General features: G+C 41.2%; 1 protein-coding gene across 1 annotated transcript in view; it reads right to left on the minus strand.

Annotated features, from left to right (window-relative positions):
- Positions 1 to 26,244, minus strand: part of tnksa (tankyrase, TRF1-interacting ankyrin-related ADP-ribose polymerase a) — a 76,542-nt gene that overhangs the window by 30,370 nt on the left and 19,928 nt on the right. The window contains exons 5-9 of the mRNA XM_041058713.1: positions 16,803 to 16,839; positions 13,586 to 13,661; positions 1,284 to 1,378; positions 744 to 810; positions 263 to 449 (exon numbers count right to left, since the gene is read on the minus strand). Coding sequence (XP_040914647.1) covers positions 263 to 449; positions 744 to 810; positions 1,284 to 1,378; positions 13,586 to 13,661; positions 16,803 to 16,839 — 462 coding nt within the window. The remainder of the gene's footprint in view (positions 1 to 262; positions 450 to 743; positions 811 to 1,283; positions 1,379 to 13,585; positions 13,662 to 16,802; positions 16,840 to 26,244) is intronic.

Here is a 26,244-nt window from a genome sequence, read left to right on the forward strand (position 1 = left end):
AGATCTGCTGGTTATCAGATTCTGGCATCTGTCTCTGGTCACACCGATAATTCCTTGTTTTCTGCTTCAGAAAGCAACAGCACACTTTTCAGAAGACCGAGATTTCCCTTTTTAACTGTCTCAGTGCTCAAATAAATTCAAATCAACTGGTCCAAACACGACTGGTGTAAATGCACCCTTCCTAAAACAACCTATTCATTTATTCAGCGCCATGACACATTTACAAGTGCTGTACACTGCAGCTGCAGTTTATGTAACTCACATGTGAGTCTCTCCTTCAGCTCTGGAGTGGGCGCCATGTCCACAGAGCTCTTGCTGTGGCAGTTGAGCAGGGTCGGGTCGGCACCGTGGCTCAGCAGCAGGGAGCAGACCTCCACTCGGTTTTTAGATGCCGCTTCATGCAGAGGGGTGAACTGCCACAGATCCATGGCATTAACACATGCTCCGTGCTGAAAGAAAAAAAACAGGATAGCGAGAAGACTTGAGCAGGGTGGAAGAGTGAAGGAAAGAAAGTAAGAGGGAGGAAACAAAGCTCAGACTACCTTGTTGAGAGAACTTTTAAAAAATGTATTATGAAGGGAATTAATAGTGTTGAACACTACAAACACTGTTCAAGACTGGTGTTTGGTTGATACACATCTGTCTTGTTTTTAATAAAATAATAAAAGAACAGAATCATATCAATAAAGGATCGGTTCCACAGCTGAAACAAATCACCAGCTAACGTGTGTGTGTGTCTCTACCTTTAGCAGGAGCTCAGTAACTTCGTAGTGTCCATAGGAGCAGGCATTATGTAGAGGCACCAGGCCACTGGAAACACAAAAGAAAATTTTAATCAACGATAAATATCAATCTTAACCATTCAAACACAAATTTTCACTCGAGGACAAGTTCATGAATGTCTGAAAGTACAGTGCATGCTCTACTTTTGACATCAAGCAATGTTGATGGGTAATGTGGGAGAAACCTGACAGCATTATCAGAATGACTGCCATGTTTCCCCTGTTTGAAAATGAGATTACAGCCAATCAGAAGCCTGCAAGTGGTGTGTTGGTCCAGTCAGGTGAAGAGAGAATTTTTGATGATGTCTCAGAGATGGAGCGCTCTGTCGTACTCTATATTAACCTACTCAAAAAGACTCCAACCAGGTTTTTGGCACTGAAACATTAGATATTATAACTCTTCTAAGATCAAAATCTGGTACATTCAAAAATCTGTTCTCTCCATTTCCCTTCTTCTTTTAAACTTTGCTTTTTATTTTACTTTTATTTACTTGCACGTACCCCTTGTCCTTGGCGTGAACATCTGCTCCGTGCTGTAGTAACAGCTGAACTATCCTCACCCTGTTGTATCCTGCTGCCAGGTGGAGCGGGGTGGACTGGAGAGACAGGGAGAGACACAGAAAGAGACAAAGAGAGATCATAAGAGTAAGAAGAGAGAAAAAAGATGAACAGAAGAAAAGAGAGACAAATAAAAGTACGTGCTAGTCCACATGTTCTTTCTATAGCACGACAATCCGTCTTACCATGATTTCATTATCATCAGATAACAGATATACGAACATTTCTAAAGGTAGGACTTTGCAGGAAGAAATTGGCTTCTCCACTCCTGAATCAGTCTCCAGTGACAAGGGCTGACTATATTTCCTCCATAAAACTGATGAAAAGCTGATGATCTGAATGCTTTTAAATGTGACTGAGATGAGATGGCTCCAGTTCTCCATGCAGCATTTCCTCTCTATGCTCTCAGCAAAGGCCATTCTACCTCCAAGCTGCCCTGGTGGAGAAATGTTATGGCGCAGACAATGTTCCCATTATTCAGTCATACTGACCTTGATCAATGGAAAGAGATAAACTTTTGAACAGGTCTTGGATTAAAGCTACTACGTGAAGCAGGGAGATATGGACAAAATCTGGCAGTGCACACTGAGCGAACAAGTAACGTGCTATTGCAAAAGTGCAAAAGTAAATACAAGGATTTAGATGTTCAGGTCACTTTTTATGACAAAACAATCAGCATGATCTCCATCCAACAAACCACGTCAAACCCCAAAACAGTGCATCAATCTGAGCTGAGCAACACAGCAGTGAGTAAACAACTTACCAGCTCTTCTTTGGGATGTCAACTGCGAACAATGTCGCCATAAACATGAACTGAAATAACTATGAAACTATAAAATAATAACAACTACAAAAACAGAAAGCATACGATGATGGCAGAGACAGAGACACTGCAGTACAGATGATAGGCTTTAAACCTGAGGTTTGACCACAGCCACTGGCCGTTTAGGGAACATTGGTATTGGTGTTATTGATATTTTTTCTGTTATAAAGCCCATAACGAGGTCGTTCACAGGTCACTTACGGGGGGGGGGGGGGGGGGGGGGGGGAATGTCTCTTTAAAAAGATTACAATATTGTTTCATAAGCTATTTCATACTAAAAGATATAAAAGCTCAACATAAAAAAATTTAAGTATTTGTTTGGATCTGATAACACTGGGCATCTCTTATCAAACTTAGGCCAGAAAAATACCTATAGTGGTTGCAACTAGGTTTTTTTTTTTTCCTTTGGGAAATTTAGCTCCATGTGTCATTTTGCTCAGACTTCAGAGAAGATCTGAAAAACAGATCATTGTTGGTGATCTCTGCTGCTCACTCAGGAGCGAGGCAGAGAAACAGCAGCGAGGCAGAGCTGGGTGGACAGATGGTTCACTCGTATTTACAGGATGTGACAGCAGCATTTGCAAGGAGCAGTACATGGTACACAGTTAGTCATCATCCTCATTTTGTATTATGCAGTGTTGCTCTGTGTGTGTGTGTGACTGAGTGTGTGTGTGTGTCTGTCTATGCCTGTGTACTTGTTATTGCAAACTGTTGTGAATATAAATAAACAGAAAAAAACACAAATGTGTAAAGCATTAATCAAGTCCTCAGTACATCTTAAACCGCTAGCTACCAGTGAGTCATCAGTTAGGATGCACACAGACGCACACAGACACACACACACGTGCGTGTACTGTTGCATCACCATGATGTCGTTGCCAGGGTCAGACTGGGTAGTTTAAGCTCCTCCTCCTCAATCTGTCAACCCTGTGCGAGGAACGGGTACATGCATGTTTGTGTGTGTATGTGTGTGTGTGTGTATGCGTGTGAGAGAGAGACCACTGCCACACATAAACATCACCACTGCCTCAGTAGGTCTTGCATTGGATTCTCCACACAGAAGCTTATTTAGATTCAAGTTATAAAATAAATAAATAAATAAACAAAACAGCTCCGGCTGAAATTTTTATTGTGATCCTCTGACCTCTGTAGCCACAAGCCAGAAGTGCTAATAATCAAAAACAACACCCATTTATCATCTGTCTGACCCGTCCTTCATCCTCTCACTATGCTCCACTGCAGCCTGTTCTTTGTCTAGTCCTCTGAACTGTCATTTTATGAAGCAAAGATGCAGACTTTTTTTTTCAGTATTTTTTATTTTTTCTACTTCATGTTAGGCAGTGCAGTGCATAAAAATAAAGGTTTATAAATGTGCCATCTTTACATAAGCACAAATGTCTGCCAGTGCCAAAACTGTGAGTGAGGTGAAGGTCAAATCAGGCCGTTTACACAATCGCCTGAAATGACAATTCCCAACAGTGACTGTTGATTAGTTAAACCCAGTTATTAGCTAAATGTAGTTCGTGTTTTCTGCCCGTGTCCTTCAACTGTTTCTCTCCGCATAAAGTCCTCTAAGACTTGATGAAATATGTTTCCCTAAAGTGAAACCTAGTAGACCGTATTTCAAACAGATGCAATCGGCACTTACAGAGGCAGACTGAATTAGAACAATAGCAAAAAAAAAAACTACTCTGTTGTGTTTTAATCATCTAAAAGCCTTTTTGCGAGGTGGAGGGGAGCTGGGAGTGGAGGAGGGGAAGAAGATGAAAGGGGGAAATATGGGAGGAAAATGAATGAAGCAGGAAGCGAGGAGAGACGCGGAGGGCATGTTCAAGCTTCGATGGAAAATACTAATCTTTCTTCCCTCGGTAGCATTTATCTTTTTTTTATTTATCCCTTCCCCCTCAACTGAAACATTATGCATCTAAACGGTGGCTGCAAATTCAAAGTGCGCACATTACAACACTCAGTAGATTTTGCATATTTGGTTCTCTAACAGCAAAAACGATCGTCTCAAAGTTAGATTATCAGAAACATAAATCACACATTTTGATTTAACACACCATTTAAAAACACATGGGGTGTGTAATCTGCTGCTGTGTTGGTCCCTTCTTTGTTTCCATTTTTCTTTAACCTCTCTTACATCCTCCTCTCTCACTCTCTCAGACTTCCTCCTCTCTTTACAAGCCTGTCAAGTTGTTCCCATGACAACGGTGACTGCTAGCTGTCAGCAGTTGCCATAGCAATGAGACATGATCTATTTGGGAGGGTGAACGGCAACATTTGGACCATTTTGTTTGGTGTCGTTTGCCTCAAAGTGTGTCTGTGTGTGTGTGTGAAGCTCTGATGTTATTTCTTGACTTTGCCCTGCAGGTTCCAGACCTGCTACACTCCCACTTATCCACATAAATCAGTGAATTCACCAGCACACACAACACTGCAAATAAAACAGCCTCACCAAATCATTTAACCTCAGACTGTCTTGAAACAAAAAAAATGTTCTGCCAGTAGGGTGAGATTATTCAGCTTAAATCCAAGACCAGTTTCATTTGGGCCACTTTAAACTGCTCATACTACCATTATAGAGATGTCTTTAAACATGGGAATTAAAATAACTTATATATAATAACTATATATCTAACTATAACTATACACACCTTTCACTGTCTGTGAGGAAACTAGAGAAGCAGCGTTGGTTTGAGCATCAATCAGCAAATAAACACGTTTTGAGGTGATAAACATCTTCACGTGTGAGGGAAAAAAAATGTCACCGCTGTGGAGATTCTTTACAAATCGATCAGCTGGTTGACAGAAATAGAAAATAAATCTGGTGGAGACAACACACATTCATATGATTGCTACATTTTCTAGAAAACATTACTGACAATGGTGTGGATGGATATAATCATACTGAGCTTGGTAATGGTTAAACAGTTATGATGCCCCTCAATAAAACTTTGTTTGGAGGGATGACACTGTCTTGGATTTATGCTACAGACCAATACGACTGAAAGCATCTTTCTAATGTGTCAAAACCAAACTAGAATAAACCACTGGGTTGTTTCTGAGGGCTGAATTTTATAATACGACCAAAGGATGTCTTCAGTTTTATCACCTGAATGAAGTCAGTAGCGCTAACATCACAAATTTCCTTGCACTAAGATCTGTCTTGAAAATATATTTGCTTATATATATACTAGGAAGATGAATAACCTACAGCTAGCCTTCTCATCTTCCACTCCCCATGCACACATATACACACAAACACACACACACAGATGCCTCAGCCATCACCTGTCTATCTGCTCTGCCTCCCAACTATAAAGCTTGACTCCTCCGAGGAGCTGAGGGCTCCGTGGAAAGTTTAAAGCTCAGCAGCACAAAACAGACCAACTTGAGGAAAACACTACTTGAAAACAACAGAAAACGTCCTTCTTACTTTCAATCTCAGACAGACATGTTAGTTTTATATTTATTTCTCTGTCGTCAGGTACTGCTCAGTTAAAAAAACTCAAGGAATGGAAAGTCAAAAATGTCCAGCCTTATTCCCAGCTGCTGATTTTATGCATTACTCCCAATGCCAATGTTTTTAAAATTACTTCCTGCAATATCTGCGCATTGCAACACAGTCTGGTTTAGATTAGGGGAAGATCGAGTTTATGGCAAATTAATTATGGTCCAATCACAGAATGTTTCATTTATAGCAAATGGTTGTAAAGTAAGATTTGGCAGAAAAGGCTCTGCTTTTTGCAACGAGGATTCTTGCTGGGAAACGTGTAAACACATATGTAAATGTTAATAATTTAAATTAATTGTAATTTCAGTAGATAATTTGATGTTTTTTGTTTTTTTTTAATTTTGGGAACCAAAGATTGTGACGTCTGATTTGTCATGATAAACTACCAGTGAACCAGCAAGCTGCAGCAACATGTATCTTCGTCGGAGAACAACATGCCATGGGCTTACATGGAAGCAAGAGGTTAAATTTGTCACTGACAAAAGTTTATTAAAACTTTTCCATACCCTATTTGTCATCTGCCATCTGAACAGTTAACAAATGCCTCTGGATATTTTCTGTGTTTCAAAGGAGCAGAAGTGTAATCTCTCTCAGACAAAGCATCAGGTTACATTTACAAACACACCGACTCGGCTGTGAAAAATCTCCTGTCAAGCAGAATTCACAGCCGTTGTTACGACCTTGCCCACTTTTGCCTGCATTTGTAAACATGAGTGAACTCCCTCCAAGACAAGAGTCACGATGGCCTCAATTCTGATCTGCAGACTCATCAGGATCCAGAGGGGAGACCTACAAATGAGAGCTTAATATCGAGGGAGAGTTTCCAGGCAAGTTGGCACATTTTTCAATACAGAGATGACAGCACTGGAATGAAAAGAGCCTTGTTCGATGCTACAGTAAAACTCAGGAAATGGCCGACGTTACATTTCAGCACTTGGCTTGCAACTTTCCCAGACAACAATAATGCTGTAAAAGAATTCCTGAAAGTGACAAAATGTAGTAAGACAAGAAAATATATCAAAAATATAGCTGAATACATAACTGAACAATTAAGTTAGTTAAATAAATGCAATGAATTGTAAAAAGAAATATAAAGCTTTGTGCTTTTCCGTTATCTATCACTTGCAAATTTAAATTTTTATTTCAGCTCAATTTTCCTACTTTATGGCATTTTCAATTTCAGGGCTCAGCAGTGCGGAGGTTTCACTTGCATTTGCAACGAAAAATTGATATATGAGAACCCTAAAACGTATTTAGGAGCATGTGTGCGGATTAAAACTATTACAAAATTCAGCCCAAGAAGCTTCTGTTTTTTCTTATTTCAAGAAAAAGGCTGATAACACAACAATGAGAATGACGATGACACGGTCACTGGGCGGAACCAATGTTATTTATTTTTTTTTAAAAAGTCATGTGATTTCACGAGGACCCATGGGCCAGAAGAAGAAGAACTATTTATTATAGAGGTACTCATACAATTTATACTATACAGTGCAGCAACCCGCCGCATCAGCCAGTTATAATTAGTGTGTGTGAATGAGAAATGTTAATTGGGCGCAGCAGTGAGTAACTCTGAGTTCAGACACTAAGATGGAAAGATACATGGGTTCACTAAGCTCTGTCACTAATTATCATTAGCAAAGCTGTGTAGAAAGCATTCAGCTACTGCTTCTCATTTCTCACTTTTGGTGGTTAATGTTAATTTTGCGTGTAACTTGATGACTCGCCTAAGTTAAACGTGGCCCTCTGCACGCTGCTGTTAGTACCTGTCAAAGATAGTTTTTGAGGGCAGAACCTTTGCTCTGTAAAACCACGGGACAACCACATGTGAACTGAGTGTTTCTTTAGTTCCCACAAATCTAACAGCGTGAGACGTCTTCTTTCAAGACGGCCATTGTCCCAGGTGAACTTTCATTCATATTATATTAATTATTTAGGCTTATTTTCTTTATATTTTTGAGCCATGACCTTTAAGTATTTGGATTAATAAACTCATAAAAAATTTGGTGTGTGAGATTGTGGTCTACAGCTTACTCTATTAATCAACATCAACAACACGTCACTGTAAATATCACATAGGAGTCGGTACTCAGACCTCAAACTCGATTTGGAAATCACTAATAAATACAACCTGGTGTTCTTATGAGCTTAAGTTAGAATTTTATATCTCCTTCTTCATTTCTTTATACTTCTTTTAACTTGATTTTTTGAAGTAATCGGTTATATTTTTGACTTGTCTCATAAACTTTTGCGGTGTTTTGTCAGCTTCAGGGTTCCACAGCAAACATTACATCTAATTTCAATAATTTACATCAAGCTGAAATATAAGACTGCATTCTTCAAATGGTAGAAAATATTTCTAAGACTTTCAAAACCAGTTTTCATAAAGTCAAATATCCACTATCGATATCCTGTTCCTGAAAAGTTCACTTTTGTTTTGTTTTTCAGCAGATAGGAATGATGAACACTGTCAGTCAGTGTGGTGCTGACACCACAATCAACATTTAAACAAAGCTTCAATGAAAAGTCTTTTCCTTTCTCCTTCCTCTCTCGCTGAGTATCTGAATTTCGGTCTTGCTCTCGAGTTGTCTGTTTCTTTGATGCTTGTGCCAGCTAGGACGCGAGTGGGTGCGATGACTCTCACTGGTAAGATATAGATCCAATATTCACAGTATTCACAGACACACGCATACAAACAAACAAACGCAAACACAAATTTACGACAGACGGAGCTCAACACAGTCCAAAACATGAAATGTATTCTCTGAACAGAAGACTGAATTTCCAGCACAACTACTGTCAATCTAGCTGAAGAATATAAAAGGAGAATATTGGAAATTAAAAAAGAGGGGAAAACAAATGAATGTGTGTGGTGCATGTATGTGTGTGTAAGTAGTAGGCAGTCACAAAGCCCAGGCCTTTTTCCTGAGGAAGCAATGTCTGCAGGAGTAAGTGTGCATGTGCATGTCAGTCCGCATCCAGCGTATGTGTGTGCAAGTGTGTGTGGGAGTAAGCGGTAGGTTTCAATAGAGGCAGCTAGATAACGCTATCCACTCAGCTGTGTTAATAATATCCCACTCTGATGGGCCCTCAATCATCTGAGTGAACACACACACACACACACACAGGATCCTGTTATACTGCTAGTGCCTGCACTATAGAGAACTGAGTAAGAGCAAGAAGCTCTTCTTAGAATCAGAGCTGTGGAGGGAAAAAAACACTTTTCCAGAAAAAGGCTGGATGCATTTCACGTAAATACTGTGTGATTGTTGAACATCTCAATTCCAAACCAAATATGCTGCTTTAAAACAGCCTCCACTCTTCTGGAAAGGTTTTTCGTCAAGATTTTGGATCTGGGATGCAAGGATTTGCTCCCATTCAGGGGGGTCCACATACTTTCAGCCAAATAGGCTCTCTCTCTCTCGTTTGTTCCCCTTCTGTTCTCCGGTGTGTGCTGTGTTCAAGCAGAGGGAGGCTGCGATCGACATTTATGCTCCAGATCTTTGTGTTTGTTTGTGAGAGAGTGTGTGTGTGTGTTAGTGTGTGGGACTGAGTGTGGCTGAGGAGGGAGAGATGGAGAGCCTGTGCCATTTCTAATTAAAATGAAAGAGAGAAGAAAAAAGAGGAGGAGGCGACCGAGAGGCAGAAAGAGAGGGAAGCAGCTCTTGTCTAATTTTAAAGGAAGCATCATTATTATCAATCATTAGGATTCTGCCACGCTCTGTTTTGTCCGTGATTAGGAACTGGGGTGTCATGTTTGATGACCAGCTATCCTTCTCTCACCACACTCCATCTGTCTCCCAGCTAGGCCACTTTGCACTATATAACCCAACTCTTGGTGCAGACCGTGGTTCTCTCTCACCTCGACTACTTCATTCCCCTTCTAGCAGGTCTCCCTCCATGCACAGAGAAACTCTTACAAATGGTCCGAGGTGCGGCGGCGCGTTTTTCGATCAGCCTAAAAGGGCACATGACACTCGCGCTGCACACTGACCTCCACTGACTACCCATGGCCGCCCAAATAAAATCAAATTAAAGTCACTAATGCTTGCCTACAGAGTGACTTCAGGGTCAGCAACCATTTAATCATACTTATGCTTATGCGCCTTCTTGGCTCCTTCTTGGCCACCGCGTTCCTCCACAGGACATGGTCTGGCTGCTCTTGACTGCTCTTATTTGTGGTTCCCTGATGGTGGAACAAGCTGCCAAACGCTATCAGAGCAGGGGCATCCCTCTCCATCTCCTGAAGACTCATTTCTTCCAAAAGCACCTCTAACAAGACTTACTATCACTTGCTGTGCACTTTCGGTGCACTTCTTTACCTGATCTCCTCGTACTTTGTCTTACTGAATAGATTTAGTGCTCAGTACTTTCTTCAAGGTCTCCTATTATGTTGGAAGCTTTAGTGTGGTCCCTCACTTGTAAGTCACTCTGGATAAAATCATCTTCAGTTAAATGACTGAATGTTGTGTAAGGTAAAAAGAAGAGTGATGATTCTCAGCCAAGTTCTGGGGTTAAAAGCAGCTTCATTTTTCTATAATTTTCAAACAAATTTATGAACATTTATTTGAACTATAAGATGCCCATGGCCAACTGACACATTTATTTCTTCCTTTTTTTTCCTATCCTCTGAATCTTTATTTTCAGTGCTTAATTTTTAAATTTTAAGTTATTAATAGTACTACAGTCATGATTTTATTTACATTTCTAACTAAATTTTTTCTAATCTTTCTCGATTCTTTTATCTCTTTTAACAGCGAATCGGTTTACAATTGTTTGAAAACATATTTATCAAATAGTATTAATATGATCTCTAATATAATGACCATTACTTATCTACTTTCTGCACTGAAGTCTTGTTATTTGTGATCTCAAAAATTTCCAGCAGACAAGTGATGACAAGTGGGAAAGTTTTTGTTGCACCGTCACTTTCACCTAATATCTATAGTTATTAAGCAGAAGTCACTCAATAATTTCTGTTAGCAGTGGGAAAGTAAATCCCCATCACCCCATTAAATTACTCTAAGACCATAACGAGGATAAAACTGCACTGGCATGAAAATATATTCCATCTACTGTGCATGACTGCCTTCAGTCTGAGCAATTAAAGAGCATTACAAATACAGATGTGCGCAGGAGAGGTCATCCCAGAAAATGTCACCATTTTTATATCCTGGATACGGCTGAATTCATCTAATTATGAACCATTAAATTTCGACGCTTCTCGATGATCTCTTGTGTTTGTCCCCTGCATCTCCAAAGAACTTCACATTACACAGTTTTCCCTCGGGGTTTCGCATCCCCGGCAGGCCACCTGGACAGATAATAGCCAGAGGATGTTCTTTCACAATTATGGGTATGACGGTGATATGATGGATACAAGCTGCAGCTGAGCATCATCAACAACACTGAAGTGCCCATAATTATAGGAAAGAGCCTCCTCAAGGCTGTTACAGCGTTTATATGACAGTTACCAAGAGTACAGAGTAAAAAGCTCCCCTTGGCTCCCTGGTTGTCCCAGCAGTTGTCATAGCAACCAGTGAAATACAGTGGGTTCTGCTTTCGTGACCAATAAATTACAGCAATCTCTGCTTTCTAAAAAAAAAAAAAAAAAAAGAAAAAAGAAAAGAAAAAGAATGTCTCCAACCAATCAGATCACCTAGATTTAACTACCTGTTCACTGATAGCTTACTTCAACGGCCCGGGGTAAGTCACCCTGCAAGAATGTCATTAGTTTGGGTGAAGAATTTCAGTTTCATGTGATGAACTTTGATGCTGCTTCTGAAGCTTTTCTTCTCTGAGAAGTATAATAGGTAAGAGTAAAGCCCCGAGAGACACCCACAAGAACTCACGAGGGACCCCACACCTGCTTGAGAGAATTGCCACTGCAGAGTGGAGCTTCACTCGCATTTGGCTCTCAGGGAAAAACAGGGTCAGCAGTAGTCTTTGTTTCTGTCAGGTTGGAAAACACTGGTATGGAGGACTTCAGGGACTACTTGGACTAAAGACAGAAAACACAAAACTAGAGAGCAGTCTGTTTTTCCTTCTAGTAATTCTTCCAAAGGACTAATCAGTCACAAGCCAGAAGTATTGCTGCGGCGCAGCAGAGCTCAACCTGAGGCTCAGGACTCCCTGAGGACACATCAGGGGACGCTGCGGTCACAAAATAATTTCTATTAAGAGAACAGGATGTAATACAGCACTTTTCTCTGTTGGCTAATGTATTTTTGGTGTTACCTGGCATTTCATTTAGCATGCCCAGCATTTTTTTAAACCCTAAAGTCTCCCTCTACACTCTGCAATCTAATGAGACCAGAATTAACTTGCAGCTGCAAACTGTTAAACTCTGAACTAATGTTGCTGTTGTTCAAGAAAACATGGCACACAGGTAATAACAATTAGGTTACACACTCCACATAATATAAATGTGACCAGCACAAGAAACTCAAGGAAGCTGGAAATTGTGCTCCTTCTAGTTCACCAAACCTCCTTCAGTATGTTCAGCTTTGCACATCACACCACCGAAAACGAACCCACACTTGAGTGGCTCTTAATTAATGAATTAACCAGGCTTTCCTTGGCACAGCTTCCTTGGCTCAGTGTTCCATGATGATCATTCATTTCAATCAAATTCAATTTCTATTAGATCTAATGCCTCAAACTGTGATACTGAGTGTAATGTATTCATCCTTTTAAAGACGTATTTTGTCACGACTGTAAATGGAAAAAACTCTCTTTTGTTCCAGTGCAAGTCACGTGACCTGCGATTCAGACTGCGGCCACTACGCCCACAGTGCCTCACAGCCCAGTGTTTCTCCTGGAGGGTGTGGACTCTGCATGACACCCGGCAGGGTGATGCTTCACTAGCGGTTTCAGCTTATCACTTATCACTCTCAGGCAAAATAATCCACTTGTGTGAAACCAATCCACAACCATTACAAGCCCTGAAAACATTTTTCTCAATCATCTTATTCTAAGTGATGGGTTTCTATATGAACACAACATTTTCTGTCAACAGTTTTGGTTACAAGGAAGATTACTGTGTTTTCGTCTGTGCTCTTTTTACATGTTTACAAGTGGGAATGACTTAAATGGAAAAAGGTGACGTCACATACTCCCCAGCACCACACCAACATATTCCCCGTGCACAGCCTCTGAATGTTAAACTTTTGAGAAACAATAACTTAACATATACGCTTATTTTTTTGGAACTGATGCTCGTTTAGTTGCTCATTTATTCAAGAACGATTAATGCTATACAGAAATACTAAAGATATACACCCAGGCGTTCGGGGGCTAGCATAATAGGCAAATCAATCACTGAACAAAACTGCTTTCTGTCAACTGTTGCCTGCTCCTCTCACTATTTAAAACAAATGAATCTGAAAAAGATATTATGTGTCTACAAGTCTACTGAATAAAAGCATTTACACATTTTGTATATTCCATAATCAACAGAAAAAGCAGAATAAACAACACTTAAAATTCACTTAAATATTTGCAGCCAATTTTTTTCTTTGTCTCAGGGACAGTAAAAGAGCCATCCCTGTGCCTAACACTGTACTGCATGTTGCTATGCACTGCCATTGTTCAGCATGAGCGCTAATTTATTCACTGAAGGATTTGTGTCTCCATCTATTCATTTTAATGAGTGACAGCCAAGAAAGGCTGCTAATGCCTGCTGGAGAGGGTTCAGATTATTTGATACAACTAAGGCCCACAGCTGCCAGTGACAGCATTTGCTTCACATTTGTGGTCAAAATAAAAAAAAAGAAAAAACACCTAATAGCATCTTTGGATGGTTTTGTAACACTAATACAGAAAATGTCAGTGATGAGCTTGTTACTGTGTGTGTGTGTGATCATGTGGGGGTGAGTGCGTGCGTGTGTGTGTCTTTGCTCTTACCTTGCGGCCGTCACTCGCATGGCAGTTGACGTTGAGCGGAGTGAGCAAAGCCATTAGCTTCTCCTCATTCCCACTCCTGCAAATGTACACACACAAACACACACGTTACACAGAAAACATCCACCACCATAGAGGATTAGCGCTGTTCCTCAGCAGGAGTGTGTGGGGGAGAAAATGAGGGAGAATGAGATAAGAAGCTTGAGACTGAAGGGAAATAAATGAGAAATTTCATCTGCACAAACAGACCGACATAAAGAAATGTCTGGGGGATGGATTGAGGGATGTGTGTGTGTGTGTTTCTTGTAAACCTGACTGCAACAAGCTAAAAACAGTCTTATAGAGAGAGACCATTTAGCCTAGCCACAGAGGAGTTAAGATTTTGTTTATGTTGTTGATCTGTGTTTCCTGGTTCTTAGGCTTGCTGCCTTGGCATTGCATGACCACCGGGAAGTGTTTCCAAGGCAGCAGCCTATCCAAGCATCATCCCTGTGACAGCCGTAAAGGAAGAAGCTGTCAGATGGAAAGAAAAGGATTATTCTTCTATTCTTCTAAGTTCTCCTCTTCTCCTTCTCTCTTTTTACTTTTGTTTTTTTCTGTGTTGTTGGGCCTCTCCTTCCTTCTCTTTGTTTCTTTATCTTTCACTCTCTGTCCAAAAAGGATATTCACATCCTCTCCTTCTCCCAGTCTGAACTCTCCACCTCTCCTCTCGCGCTTCCGGGTTTTTCTCCAACTCTCCAGCCACCATTATCCGTTGTTTCTTGTTCCCCTTTCACTCTCTTCTCATTAGGGCTGCCCCCGAGCAAATATTCTCCAAGTCTACAAGTAACCATTAGTTCAAGCCACGAGTCAACTAGCCATCACACCTTGATACCTATGATATTGATTATTAAAAAATGTATATCTCTGGGGGGCATTGTTAACACTGTGCAACATAACAAAGAAATACAACAAACCACAACAATGAGCCTTTAAAATATACATTTTACAAGCGCACGCACAAAGTGAGCTGTCTGTTAATGACGCCGGCAAAAGCGGTAATGTGTCGGAAAAACAAGCAAGCAGAAGGTTAGAGCTGTGTTCTGACACCTGTCTATCACAGCCAGCATTAACCTTTTTCAGCAATTTTGTGCTACAGTAGGTCATCTGTGGCAATGGACCACATGGGCTGTTGTCCTTCCTTGGACCCCTTTTGGTAGGTACTAACCCCTAAATACAGGAGAAACCCCACAAGACCTGCTGTTTTGGGGAAGCTCTAGCCATCACAATGCGGCCCTTGTCAAAGTCACTCAGATCCTTACACTTGCACATTTTTACTGCTTCCAACACATCAACTTCAAGAACTGACTGTTCACTTGCTGCCTAATATATTCCACCCCTTGACAGGTGCCACTGTGATGAGATAATCCATGATACTCACTTCACCTGTCAGTGGTTTGAACATTGTGGCTCATCGCTGTAGACTTCCATCTTATCTCAGAGCCTTCAAAATCACTTAAGCTGCATATTAATGGTATGAAGTTAGCAATTCTGGGTATTTAACATTTACATCTGGATTAGATCAAGTTTCTTCATAAAAAGTGAAAGATATCACTCAGTGGTGAACCCACAGAGAATTACCACCAAACTCTACAGTTCCTTTCTACTCTGCAAAGTATTTCAGTGTCTTTCAGACAACGTAAAACCATTTTACCAGCTCTGCTTTTTTTTTTCAATACCACTGTGCAAGGATGCGATCTCAGCCACAAATAAAAAGGGTAAAAGAAAAAAAAAAGCAGAGAAACAACAATATCCAATAAGCCATGCGTGGGAGTTATTTGACCAAACACAACCCGAAAAAAGTAAAAAAGAAAAAGATGTGCTTCTGAAAAATGACATTGGTGATAAGCCAGTCAGTGGCTCAGCTGTGAGAGAGGCACACTGGGTTCACAGCTCACAGTTAAACAGCCTGCTGACCCCATAATACACTGGGGTACTGCGATGCTAGGCCAGCTGCTTCCTTGTGTGTGTGTGTCTGTGTGTGTGTTTGTCTGGAAGTGGGGGAGTGGGGGATGGGGGGTGGGGTGGAAGGGAGGCTGTTGAGGCATTGAGAGCTCAGCCACCCACACACAATCCCAAACGAAAGCTATGCCGTTTCCACATGTAAGAGATGGAAACACACACACACACACACACTCACACACACACACACACACACACACTCACACACACACACACACACACACACACACACACACACACACACACACACACACACACACACACACACACGCACACGCACACACACACACAAACATGCACACCCAAAAACACTGCCCACATTGCACTGCCTGCAACCATAACATGCCTCCAAAATGCACAAGTGTCCCTGGCCCACATGTACTGAGCTCTTTGGATCCGAAACACCTGTCTAATGTAGGAGCTGAGAGTGTGTGTGTGTGTCTGTGTGCGGCGGCTGTGATGGAGGAAAAGAAAGAACAAGTGATAAACATTCTGACACACAGGAAGGGAACGGAAAAATGACAGACTGAATGCAAGTTGGGAGGAAAATTGAAGGCACCCGCAAATAATGGAATTCAAAGAAAAGTAAAGACAAAATTAACAAAAGAGAAAAAAGCTAAAGAGAGGAACAAAGAGAGGGAAAGGAAAGGGAGAGAAGAGAGGAAAGAGAAAATGAGAGAAAAAAGAAAGGTGAAAAAAAGACAGGAAACAAGAGGAGAGGAAGAATCATGAAGAGAAGACAAGGGGAAATATGAGAGAGGAAAAGACAGGAAATGAAGAACACCAGTGGAGCTGAGAGGGAAGAGAGGAAGCAAGAAAACAAGAAAGGACAGAAGAGGATAAGAAACAAGGACCGGAAACAGAAAACATAAGTGGATCAGAGAAGAGAGGAAGGGGAGATAGGAGACACCAGTGAAGAGGGAAGAGTGGGAAATGGGAATATAGGAGAAACCAAGGGAGAAAAAGAAGAAAGGAATAATAAAGAAAATAATCCAAATAATAAAAAATGAGATGAAACATGAGAAGTGGAGACAAGGAGATAAGGGAAGAGAAAGAACAAGAGGGGAGGGGAAAGGAAACTGAAACAAGAGAGGAGCAGAGAAGAAAGTAAGCAAGGAAAGAAGAGATGAGAGGGAGGTGAAGAACTGAACAGGTGAACATGGAAGAGGAAAAGGAAACAGGAAATGAAAACAAAGAGCATGCAGAGTCTGGTACTCACCTCGCTGCCTCCAGCAGTTCATCCTTCTTGTATTCACCTAGATGGTTACAGAAGATCATAGAGTCAGACAACTGGCCCCTAACACACCCCGACCACACACAAACACACATGATCAACATATGTAAATACACACACACACACAGGAAGGACCTATCTACTGGGGGAGGACACCATCTCTCTGTCTATCTTTCCTCCCCCTCTCTGCCATTCTCGCTCAGTGCGCACCCCTCTGGCTCCGGTTGCCGTGACGATGCGTTGCCGGCAGCGACCACAGCACGTTCATTGTTTGGGCGACGAGCGGCGGACTGACACGCGCTCTGCCTCTATCCATCCGTGTGTCCGTCCATCCCTCTCTCCTTTGCCGCGTTTGTCTCTTGTCTCTTGGCGGCCGCTCATATTGCTAACCATCTTCCCTCGTTCTCCATCATCTCTGTCCCTGTCTCTATCTCCCTCTCTCCCTGTCTCTCTTTCTCTCTCTCTCTCTCTCTGTCTCCCTGCTTCTTTTTTCCCCTGTGGGCTCAGGAGGCGCAGTTACCATTAAAAAAAAAAAAAAAAAAAATACAACCGAAATAAACAAACCCCTCCCCCTACCTCCCTCGCCCTCTCTCCAGCTCTCTCTCCCTCTCTTAGCCCTGCCCCCCTGCCACTACAGTCACAACACACACACACACACACCTTCCCATATGTGTCTTCTCTGCCTGGGAAGCAGACAGGGGTGGGGGAGACACGAGCCCTTTTCAGACATGGAATCTGTATCACTGGATTTACCTGCCTGTGTAAGTAATGGCTGTTTGGAATTCAAACAGGGAGATGGGTTTCCCTTCCATATCACTGATCATATGGACTATCTCTGATTGGAAAGAGAATCAGTTTCAAAATAAAATGTACTATGAACTGTATAAAAATCCTTATCCGTCTGCTATAATAATCAGCAAATCATTTTTTTAACTGTGTTTTTACATTTAGAACCAAAATATAATTAAAATCAGCCTGAGCTACACTCTCTCCACTGAAGTGTCTATGTCATTACCTTAAAGGGACAGGGTTCTCCCCCCTAATAAAGTTGTGGGATCCAGTGAAGCCCATTTTAAGAAGAACAGTCAAAATACCTCCCAAGTGCCTCAAATAACCTTTGTTTGTTTGTTACGCATATATATTCTTTTGTTTGTTTGTTTGTTTGTTTGTTTAGAAAACTCCCTGCAAAACCACAGAGGACATTATACAAGGGTTTTCACGAGCTGAGTATTACTCTTCATGATGAGCAATCTAAGCTTCAGTATTAAGCAAGAGCCAGGAGAGGTTAGCTTATTCTACCTACTACATATTACTAATTAACATGATATATCTCATTTGTTTAATCCATACATAAACAGAAACAAAAACAACAAGGTGTGGTTTTATAGGATAGTATGCACACGTTTTACATTATAAAACACTGATGATAAACCAATGCTTTGCTAATAATTATGTTGTGCTGTTACTTTGCCATCGGACCAACCCTATTCAAGCTGGAAGATCCATACTGCCTTTGTTTTTTTTTCACGGGCCCTCTGGGGCGAGCTAATGCTGCTGCTGCTTCACATTATAATCTTCACTGGCAAACGAGAGGAAGGCTTTGATTGTGAAGTAGCTGTAGCTGGTGCATACAGTTAGTGGAACTAAGTTTGCGATGCTATTCCTCAATTTAAAAAAAAAAAAAAAAAAAGTGACACCCAGAACATACTACACACATATTCTCTGATATTTGGTCAGCACATCAGATTGAACAGAGGACGACAGGCTCTTACTGCTGTTAGCGCAACCCAGCACACCCCCAACATGTCATCAAGGTAAACAACGCCTTTTACAGAAAATAGCACGGCAAGGTCCGACTTAGGAAGACTGCCATTTCGACTTCTACTGAAAAATGACTTGAGGGCATATTCAGACATGAAAACCAATATGGAAAATTGTGAGCACATTTATGCAACAAAGTTCATCTCTGAAAGGGGGCTAGAGAGAAAGTCAGAGGTATAAGACTGAAATAGGAAATAAAAAAAAATCAAAGGAAGATGGAGAAGTAAATGTGATACAGATAAATGGAAAGAGGATGAGGAGGATGGGCTGTGTGTACACAGAGCAGACGGAGGGGTGGGGTAGGGTGAGGAACGAAGAAGAAAGGTTACAGAGAAGGGAAAAGGGGGGAGGAGGGAGGAACAAAGGATTTGTAGATGAAAGAGAGAAGGGATGATTAGGGATCTGGAAACTGACATGCATGGATTTGACACAGTATAATTGGTGTTAGGGAGGCTAAGGCGGAACAGTCAGAGGAAGAAGAAAGGGGGGAGACGGTGAGGGGCGGAGAGAGGCAGAGAGATAGGAAAATATGAATACAGAATCATTTTTCCATTACACACCTGACAGTCACAGTCCTTACAGCTGGCTGGATTATATTATCGTTATTATTATCATTATCGTTATTATCATCACCATTTAAAAGCTTGCTGGACATCACACACACAGCTATCTTCCACATTTAATATTTCTTTATACTGCCGCTTTTTATTGGACTACACCTCCCACAGATTTAGCACCGTGCACATAAAATACATCCAGTTATTACTGATCCGCTGTCTAATTTTTTTAGACAGCGAATCAGTAACTGTTTTTCTCCGTAGAGGAAAATGGGGAAAAAAAGTTTTGAGGAAAGCTCAAACCCACTCTTGCTTGAAGTCTTACAAATGTGTCACACTTTTAATTTCATTCAGACTTTAAACGGGTCAACATACTTTGAACTTCATTGGTTTAAAATCAAGCTTTTAAGCTTTTAGCTCAAAGTCTTTTGATATCTGTCACAGCTAGAGCGGGTGAAGTCATCAGCGATATTAACCTCTCTGTGAAGCAGTGGTTTTCTAAACATCAGCATCAAAACATTTTTGACTGGTATCCCACGATTTCCACCATTCTGACATGCATTTTACATCACCTCCTTCCACTTTAAGTCTCAAAAACGCTCCATGTTTTGAGTTATGACTAATGACTCGGTCCTGCATCCTTTCATTCTTTAAGCTTAGAAGCTTCCTTCAAGAGTCACTGAAATTTTTGACCAAAATTAAGAGACTTTAAGAAAATTCACAACCACATGGAAACAAAACACCCTAAGAACCATGCAGAACAACTAAGCAACCATCTAAGCAATGTCCTGCCAACCCGGACACAAAAGAGTACTGATCAGCTCTCAAGGAACTGAAGAAATCCTCTTCCGACTATTTAGCAAAACCCCAACAAAAGCCAACTACAAACACATTTTTGCTGAGGAACTACAGCTCAGCTGTGCTTCACTCTTTTTTAAGTATAACGATATTTTGTTTCACTTCACTTCCAGCTCATTATCCATCCAGAAAAACACTTTTAGCCATTGTGTGTAATCGATGCATCTGTTAAAATAAGGTTAAATATTAATCAAACTAAGTTACAGAGTTCAGGGCGAGTACATTTCAGTTATTAACTTTATATTGACAAAACACTGTAAAAATGTTCATATCGTTGGGGTCTGTGAACTGCAACAGCTGGCATCTTTTGTGATTCTGCTCCATACACAACATTCACAAATGCTAGTGTTGTCTTGTTTAGGCTAACACAGCGATGTCTCATAACGTGAGCTGGGTGTGCATAATGTCAGTACTGTCTTCACAGTACTGGTCTGTCACCGGGACATTCTTTCTGAGAATCTGAGAAGCCTTTACTGTAAAATGACAATGCAATACGCAATGCTGACAACAATGAAACTAAAATTATACCTGGGTTAAAAAGCTTTGCTTCATTTAATTCCCACACAGAATATCGGTTTCTTGGTTATTTATTGTTATGATAATACCATCAGGAGTCACCATACTGGTGGTTTTACATGTTGCTGCTAAATGTAAAACCACTTGGATGTTTCTTTAATGCATGGAAAAAATACAAGCCTCAAAAAAAAAAAAGAAAAAAACTGTCATTTCTTATTTCTTTTATGACTGTATGAGAAGTCTGTATCACTGAAACTCCTGCCAATAATGTGTTAACACAACCCCTACCTGACTGAGGCTGGCTTATTAAAGAGGCTACATGCTGGTGATGACAACAGGCAGGGATAAAAAGAACAGTACAAAGGATGTGAAAACGGGAAACTGACTTTAACCCAACCTCTTCTTTTCAGTCAGACTGAGTCAGAACACGACTGCTCACTCATGGAAAATGATAGTGATTGATCATATATTAATAGGAACATATCAATTTAAATAGTGGCAACAGATACCAGTGTCTGGATGAGTCTACACATTCAAAGTGGTGAATTTGGCAGCTACGTCAGACGCTGTACTGTATGTATTTAAGTATGTATGAATTACATCTGAGTCTGACTGTGTGTGTGTGTGTGTGTGTGAATGTGGTGTTGACAATCCTGCTGACTCCAAACAGAAAAGACAAGGACAGGTTAAAGCTCGGAACAGGCTAGCTGCCTCCTGAATGATGATATTATGTGTGTGTGTGTGTGTTTGTGAGTGTGAGAGAGTGTAAGTGTGTGTCTGTGTCTGTGTCACTCCCTTGGCAGAGTGCAGTAGACACCAGCGATCACCGTTTGAATTCCAATTGTTGTGCGGTGTGCTAGAAAACATGTATTCTTTTGCATGTGCGTGTGTTTGAAAGCGTGTGCATGCACATGCATTAGTGTAACTCCAGGGCCGTGCACAGGTGAGGACAAGTCAATGTCAAACAGTCGCAATACTATATATATCTTGACCATGCAGCAAGGACCCAGCATACTGTGTGTGCAAGTATGTGTGTGTATGTGCATGTGTGTGAGTGCAAGTGTGTACTCAGTGGTTGTACAAGGAAAGATGATGCTGACTGATGCTGACTGGACCATGAGTCGCCTCAGTGCCCAGCTGTCTGCTTGTGTGTGTGTGTGGGTGTGTGTTTGTGTGTGTGTGTGTGTGTGTGCGTTGGTTTGTGTTTAAATCAAATATCATTTATTGTAGAAGCAGTTTATCCGCTGTTATACAACAACTGGCTTTGAGTCAGGAGTTGAGCGATCCACTTATAACCTCAGCAAGGTCGCAACTGCTGAGGTTGTAAGTGGATCTGCGAGCACTGAGACCAATCAAAACGGAAGAAAAAAATAAATGGGAGGTGAACGGAAATTATAAAAGAGGGTGTTAGGGCCTTTTGCTGGCTGGCTCGGCTTACTTCACACACACTCACCACTTACACTGTGTGATTAATTGCTTCACACAGCGTACCGAAGAGAACTGCTCTGGATTAATTGTGTTTTTTGGCCTCATTCTCCCCCCTCTCCCTCTACGCTGAGTTTGGTAAACATAAGAATCTGGACGTGTTTGTCGGCGTACACTTCTCTAAACCAGAGGACAATTTGTTTGTAATTTATCACAATACAACGTCAGTGTGTGTCTGTCTGTGACCTTGAGTGGGCACGGCCAAATCACTTTGTTTAAACTGGGTTTTTCACTGCGATCATTTGGGCCGATTACCATTTACTGTGGGTGTAGGCAGAGGTGAACCGGGGTGCGCTCGATTGGGTTTTCATCCCTCATCTGATGAAATGTTGCTTCTCAACAGTGATGTGGCAATGTTTTGTTGTTGCTTTGAAATATGTTTGCTGTTTCATAGGCAATTCAACCCACCAAAATTTGCGCGTTATTACCACCGCAGGTAGCAATAGTTAGAAATAATTATTTCAATTGACCAAAAATGAAGGCATCAACGGCACAGCGAAAAAGACCTGCAAACACAGCGTCGCCCTTCTGCACGAGCTGTACTTTTTTTCTAGAAATGGTCAGTTACATATGTCAGTGATTGCCATGACTGAAACACACACATTATAGCCCCTATTGCTGATGTTTATTGATGGACAAGTATGTGGTTTGTTGCATATACTGAATTCTCATGTCACTTCTTTTTCTCACCCTGTTTTTGTTTCTAAAGTTGCAAAGCATTGCAAAAAATAAATGATGGAAAAAAGGTAAGAAACAGTCATTATCTATGCAGAGTGATAACGCTGCCCTGCATCACTGTAGCAGAGGATTCTGGATCTCACTTCGCTGAAAAATGATTTCGTGAAGATCTTAAGTGGAACATCTGACAAAATCCTGCTACAACTCAATTTTCCTTTCTTAGTAAATGTTCAAAAGCAGTTGTGTGTTAAGTGCCTTGCTCCAGGGCCTCTCTGTCGGAGTCAGGAGTTAAGAACATCTTATAATTTTAAACCAGAATTTGAACTTTTCCTTCCATAAGCTTTTTTTTCTCTAACGGCTCGAGCACTACTAACCCCCGAGGGCTGTCAGAAGCTTCGATAGATAACGATAAAAACAAACAAAAATAAAAACAAATGCTAATTTGTGATGCTATCAGGAAAATAGTTAGCATGCCTGAGAAGCCACAACATGTAAGCATGGACACTCTTCACTGTTCGTTAAACAGATACAAAAGACGCCCACTCCTCTTCTCAGGAGCAAAACTATAAACAGGAAAAAAAACCCAACAACAACAAAGTTGGCTGCGGACAAATTAATATGGATAAGATTAGATTATGATGTGTTTGTCCTGAGTGAGCCACACAAACAGAGGAGTCACGCAACAGCAGAGGAGAAACAAAACAGACCACAGTTCAGCTCATTCCTCCACATCTGAGCCTCAGCAGTACGCCAAGCACACAGGCTGGTCCAGACTGCTTTACATGATGACTCATGACAGATAACAAAAACATATTACTGCAATGTTCAACAGATATGTTGTGACTTCAGTCAGTACTCTTTTTTACGGGCCCTATTCTCTGTGTTTTCATTACTGAACATCATAATGATCAGTCTGCCTTTTAAATGCAAAATAATCTTCTCAAACTTCTTGAGTGTAAAACTGGTAATTTCCAGAGGATAAGCAGATTCATTTGGTCATTTTGTGTTCCTCAGTGTTCAATAAAGAGCAAGGGATGTAACAATTCCTTCAAAGCAAACAAGGCTATAATCCGTTTGATTTCAAAGAAGGTATTCAGGAAACATTTTTAGCAAATTTTTTTTAGCATTCTGGAGTACCAACATGCACTTGATATGCAGACATTTCACTTTGTTTTTTGAGTATGGAAGTCCAGAAGATTGACAAAGCCAGGAGAAACAGATTAGTGTGCACTTACGTTCTTTTATTTTACTTTAGTTTATTAGCCAAATTCTGTCAGTCTACTCTTGCAGAGTGGCCAACTGCCTCCACTAACTCACTCAGTGCTGTGGAGCTGTGCAGCCATGTGGAAAACTAGGCAATTTCAGCTGCAGGAAAATGGCTCAAATGGGGGTGAGGGAACCTTGGAAGTGCATCACACACAGACACACACACACACACACACACACAGAAAATAAAAATAAATAAATAAATAAAAACTCACTTTGTTGTGCTTCTCTTGCTGGGTCATTTTTAGATTGGAAGACAGCAAAACAGAATCATGTACTGATCCTAAAGTGTGTGTATGTGTGTGTGTGTGTGTGTGCGAGCGTGTGAGAGAGTCTGAGGGGAAATAAGGGGTTCGGGCTCATTCATCACTGGCGACCAATCGAACAGCAGTCATCATGGTAATCAATGAGCATGTCACTGATAAGGGGAAGAAAGCTACACACTTAGCCTCGCAGCCACGGTAACGCACTTTCTCTCCTTCACACACTCACACACACTCTCAAAGGTTGCACACAGGTGCAAGATTGCCTCTGCTCCTGCCGCATTAGTAGGATGAAGCCTTCAGAGTAGCTACAGCAGTTCTTTGTCTTCATGATTAGGCTGTTAACATACACAGTGATCTGACTCCCCCCTCCTCCTCTTCTCCCACTTTCTTTGCATTCACTTGACGTCGCATCAATTCATCTCTCTGTTCGTCTGTCACCAAAGTCAGTAAGCATCTTCATCTTTTTCTCCCTCACACTCTCTCTCTTTCCTTTCACTCTCTGTGTTTGTTCCGTCCTTCTATACCTGTCCACATCCTTGGCTTTCTCTTCCTTGTTCTCTCCGACCCCGGCTCTTTCTCTTCCCGCTCCCCTCATTCATCTGCTTTCTCTCCATCTCCCAGCCCCCCCTCTCCCACCCTCCCTCGCTCTCTTAAATCTCATCATTTTCCGCAAGCCCTTGTGAGAGCACGCTGGCTAATTTTCTGCTATGTTAAAGCTGCCTGCCCACCACAGACCTCTCTTCAAAGCAACAATTTCTTTTTCTCTTTATTTACAATAGAGTAGAAGTGCTTGCTGATAGCACATCTTCAACACCCAGCACGGCAGGAACACATTTTTTTTATGGAAATGCTCACACACCATTTTTGTTAAAGAACACCAGAGTTCAAACTGTTTTTTTTTTTTGTACTAGTCACACAGCAAAAGCAGGACAGGGGACAAATGCTTCCCAAAGCTTCTGTGGAGCACTGCTAGCTTGAAAAGTAGCACAGGATGGACACAAGCCTTAATTGATTCCAAGGGATGAAAACCTGCCTGGCAGCGAAAAACTCTGATTAGTAACAGTTCCAGTTATGACAAGACACAGGGATACCGTACAAAAAAGACTGAAAGGCATTTTATTCTCAGAGGATTCATTTTTCCCTGTCCCTCTCATATCAGCATATCCTTGCTGCCACACTTTCTTTGTCCGTGACAGCCTATTATTGCTGTCTATAACTCATTCCTGAGGATGAAAAGCTAACTATGAAAAGACGACAGGGGGAGATTCTTGACCAAAAAAAAAAAAATGCTCACAGTTGTTTAATTCTCATTTCTTTACTCAGCCTCTTTAAGTTTTCCACACACTGCTTTCATGACAGATTGGAGACGATGGAGATTCAATGTACAATTGGAGGTGGAGCTGAAAACCTACACCGCATGGGGAAGACATATTGTCATGGATGTATTACTGCCTAGCAGGGCCTACCGAGCACAGATCCACCCAGCATGCTGCACTTTATTTCACCTGCAGATAAAATTAATTGATTAAAAAATGTGCCACTTTGGCTCTTTGTCTTCTTATAGAGATGTGCAGCACACTGTTGTTAGAGACATAAGAGGTAATGGAACTGCATCTAAATCCTGTGTTAATCCATACATGGACTGCACTACCAGTGAACAGTCACTTCCATTGCTACTGTACATATTCAGCTATAGCAACCATTTGTAATGAAGTAGCCTAGTTCTGGATTGATGAGTTCCCTACTATCATATGTTGTTAATATATAACATTCAAATAACTGAAATCAACTAAAGGCTTTGCAAAGTTGAATTGCTGTAATAAATAAAGCATAATCATGCGTTAAGCATATGTCAGCCTGCGGCCACACTTTTAATCCTCTCTCTCTCTCCTTCTCTATTCTCCTAAGCCCTCACTGCAGATGGATGCTCAAAAGAAAAGGTCTAGAAGTGCTGTATGAGAGTTTTACATTCAAGATTTT

The sequence above is a fragment of the Toxotes jaculatrix genome, chromosome 16 (genome assembly GCF_017976425.1).
Source record: "Toxotes jaculatrix isolate fToxJac2 chromosome 16, fToxJac2.pri, whole genome shotgun sequence".
NCBI classification, from domain to species: Eukaryota; Metazoa; Chordata; class Actinopteri; family Toxotidae; genus Toxotes; species Toxotes jaculatrix.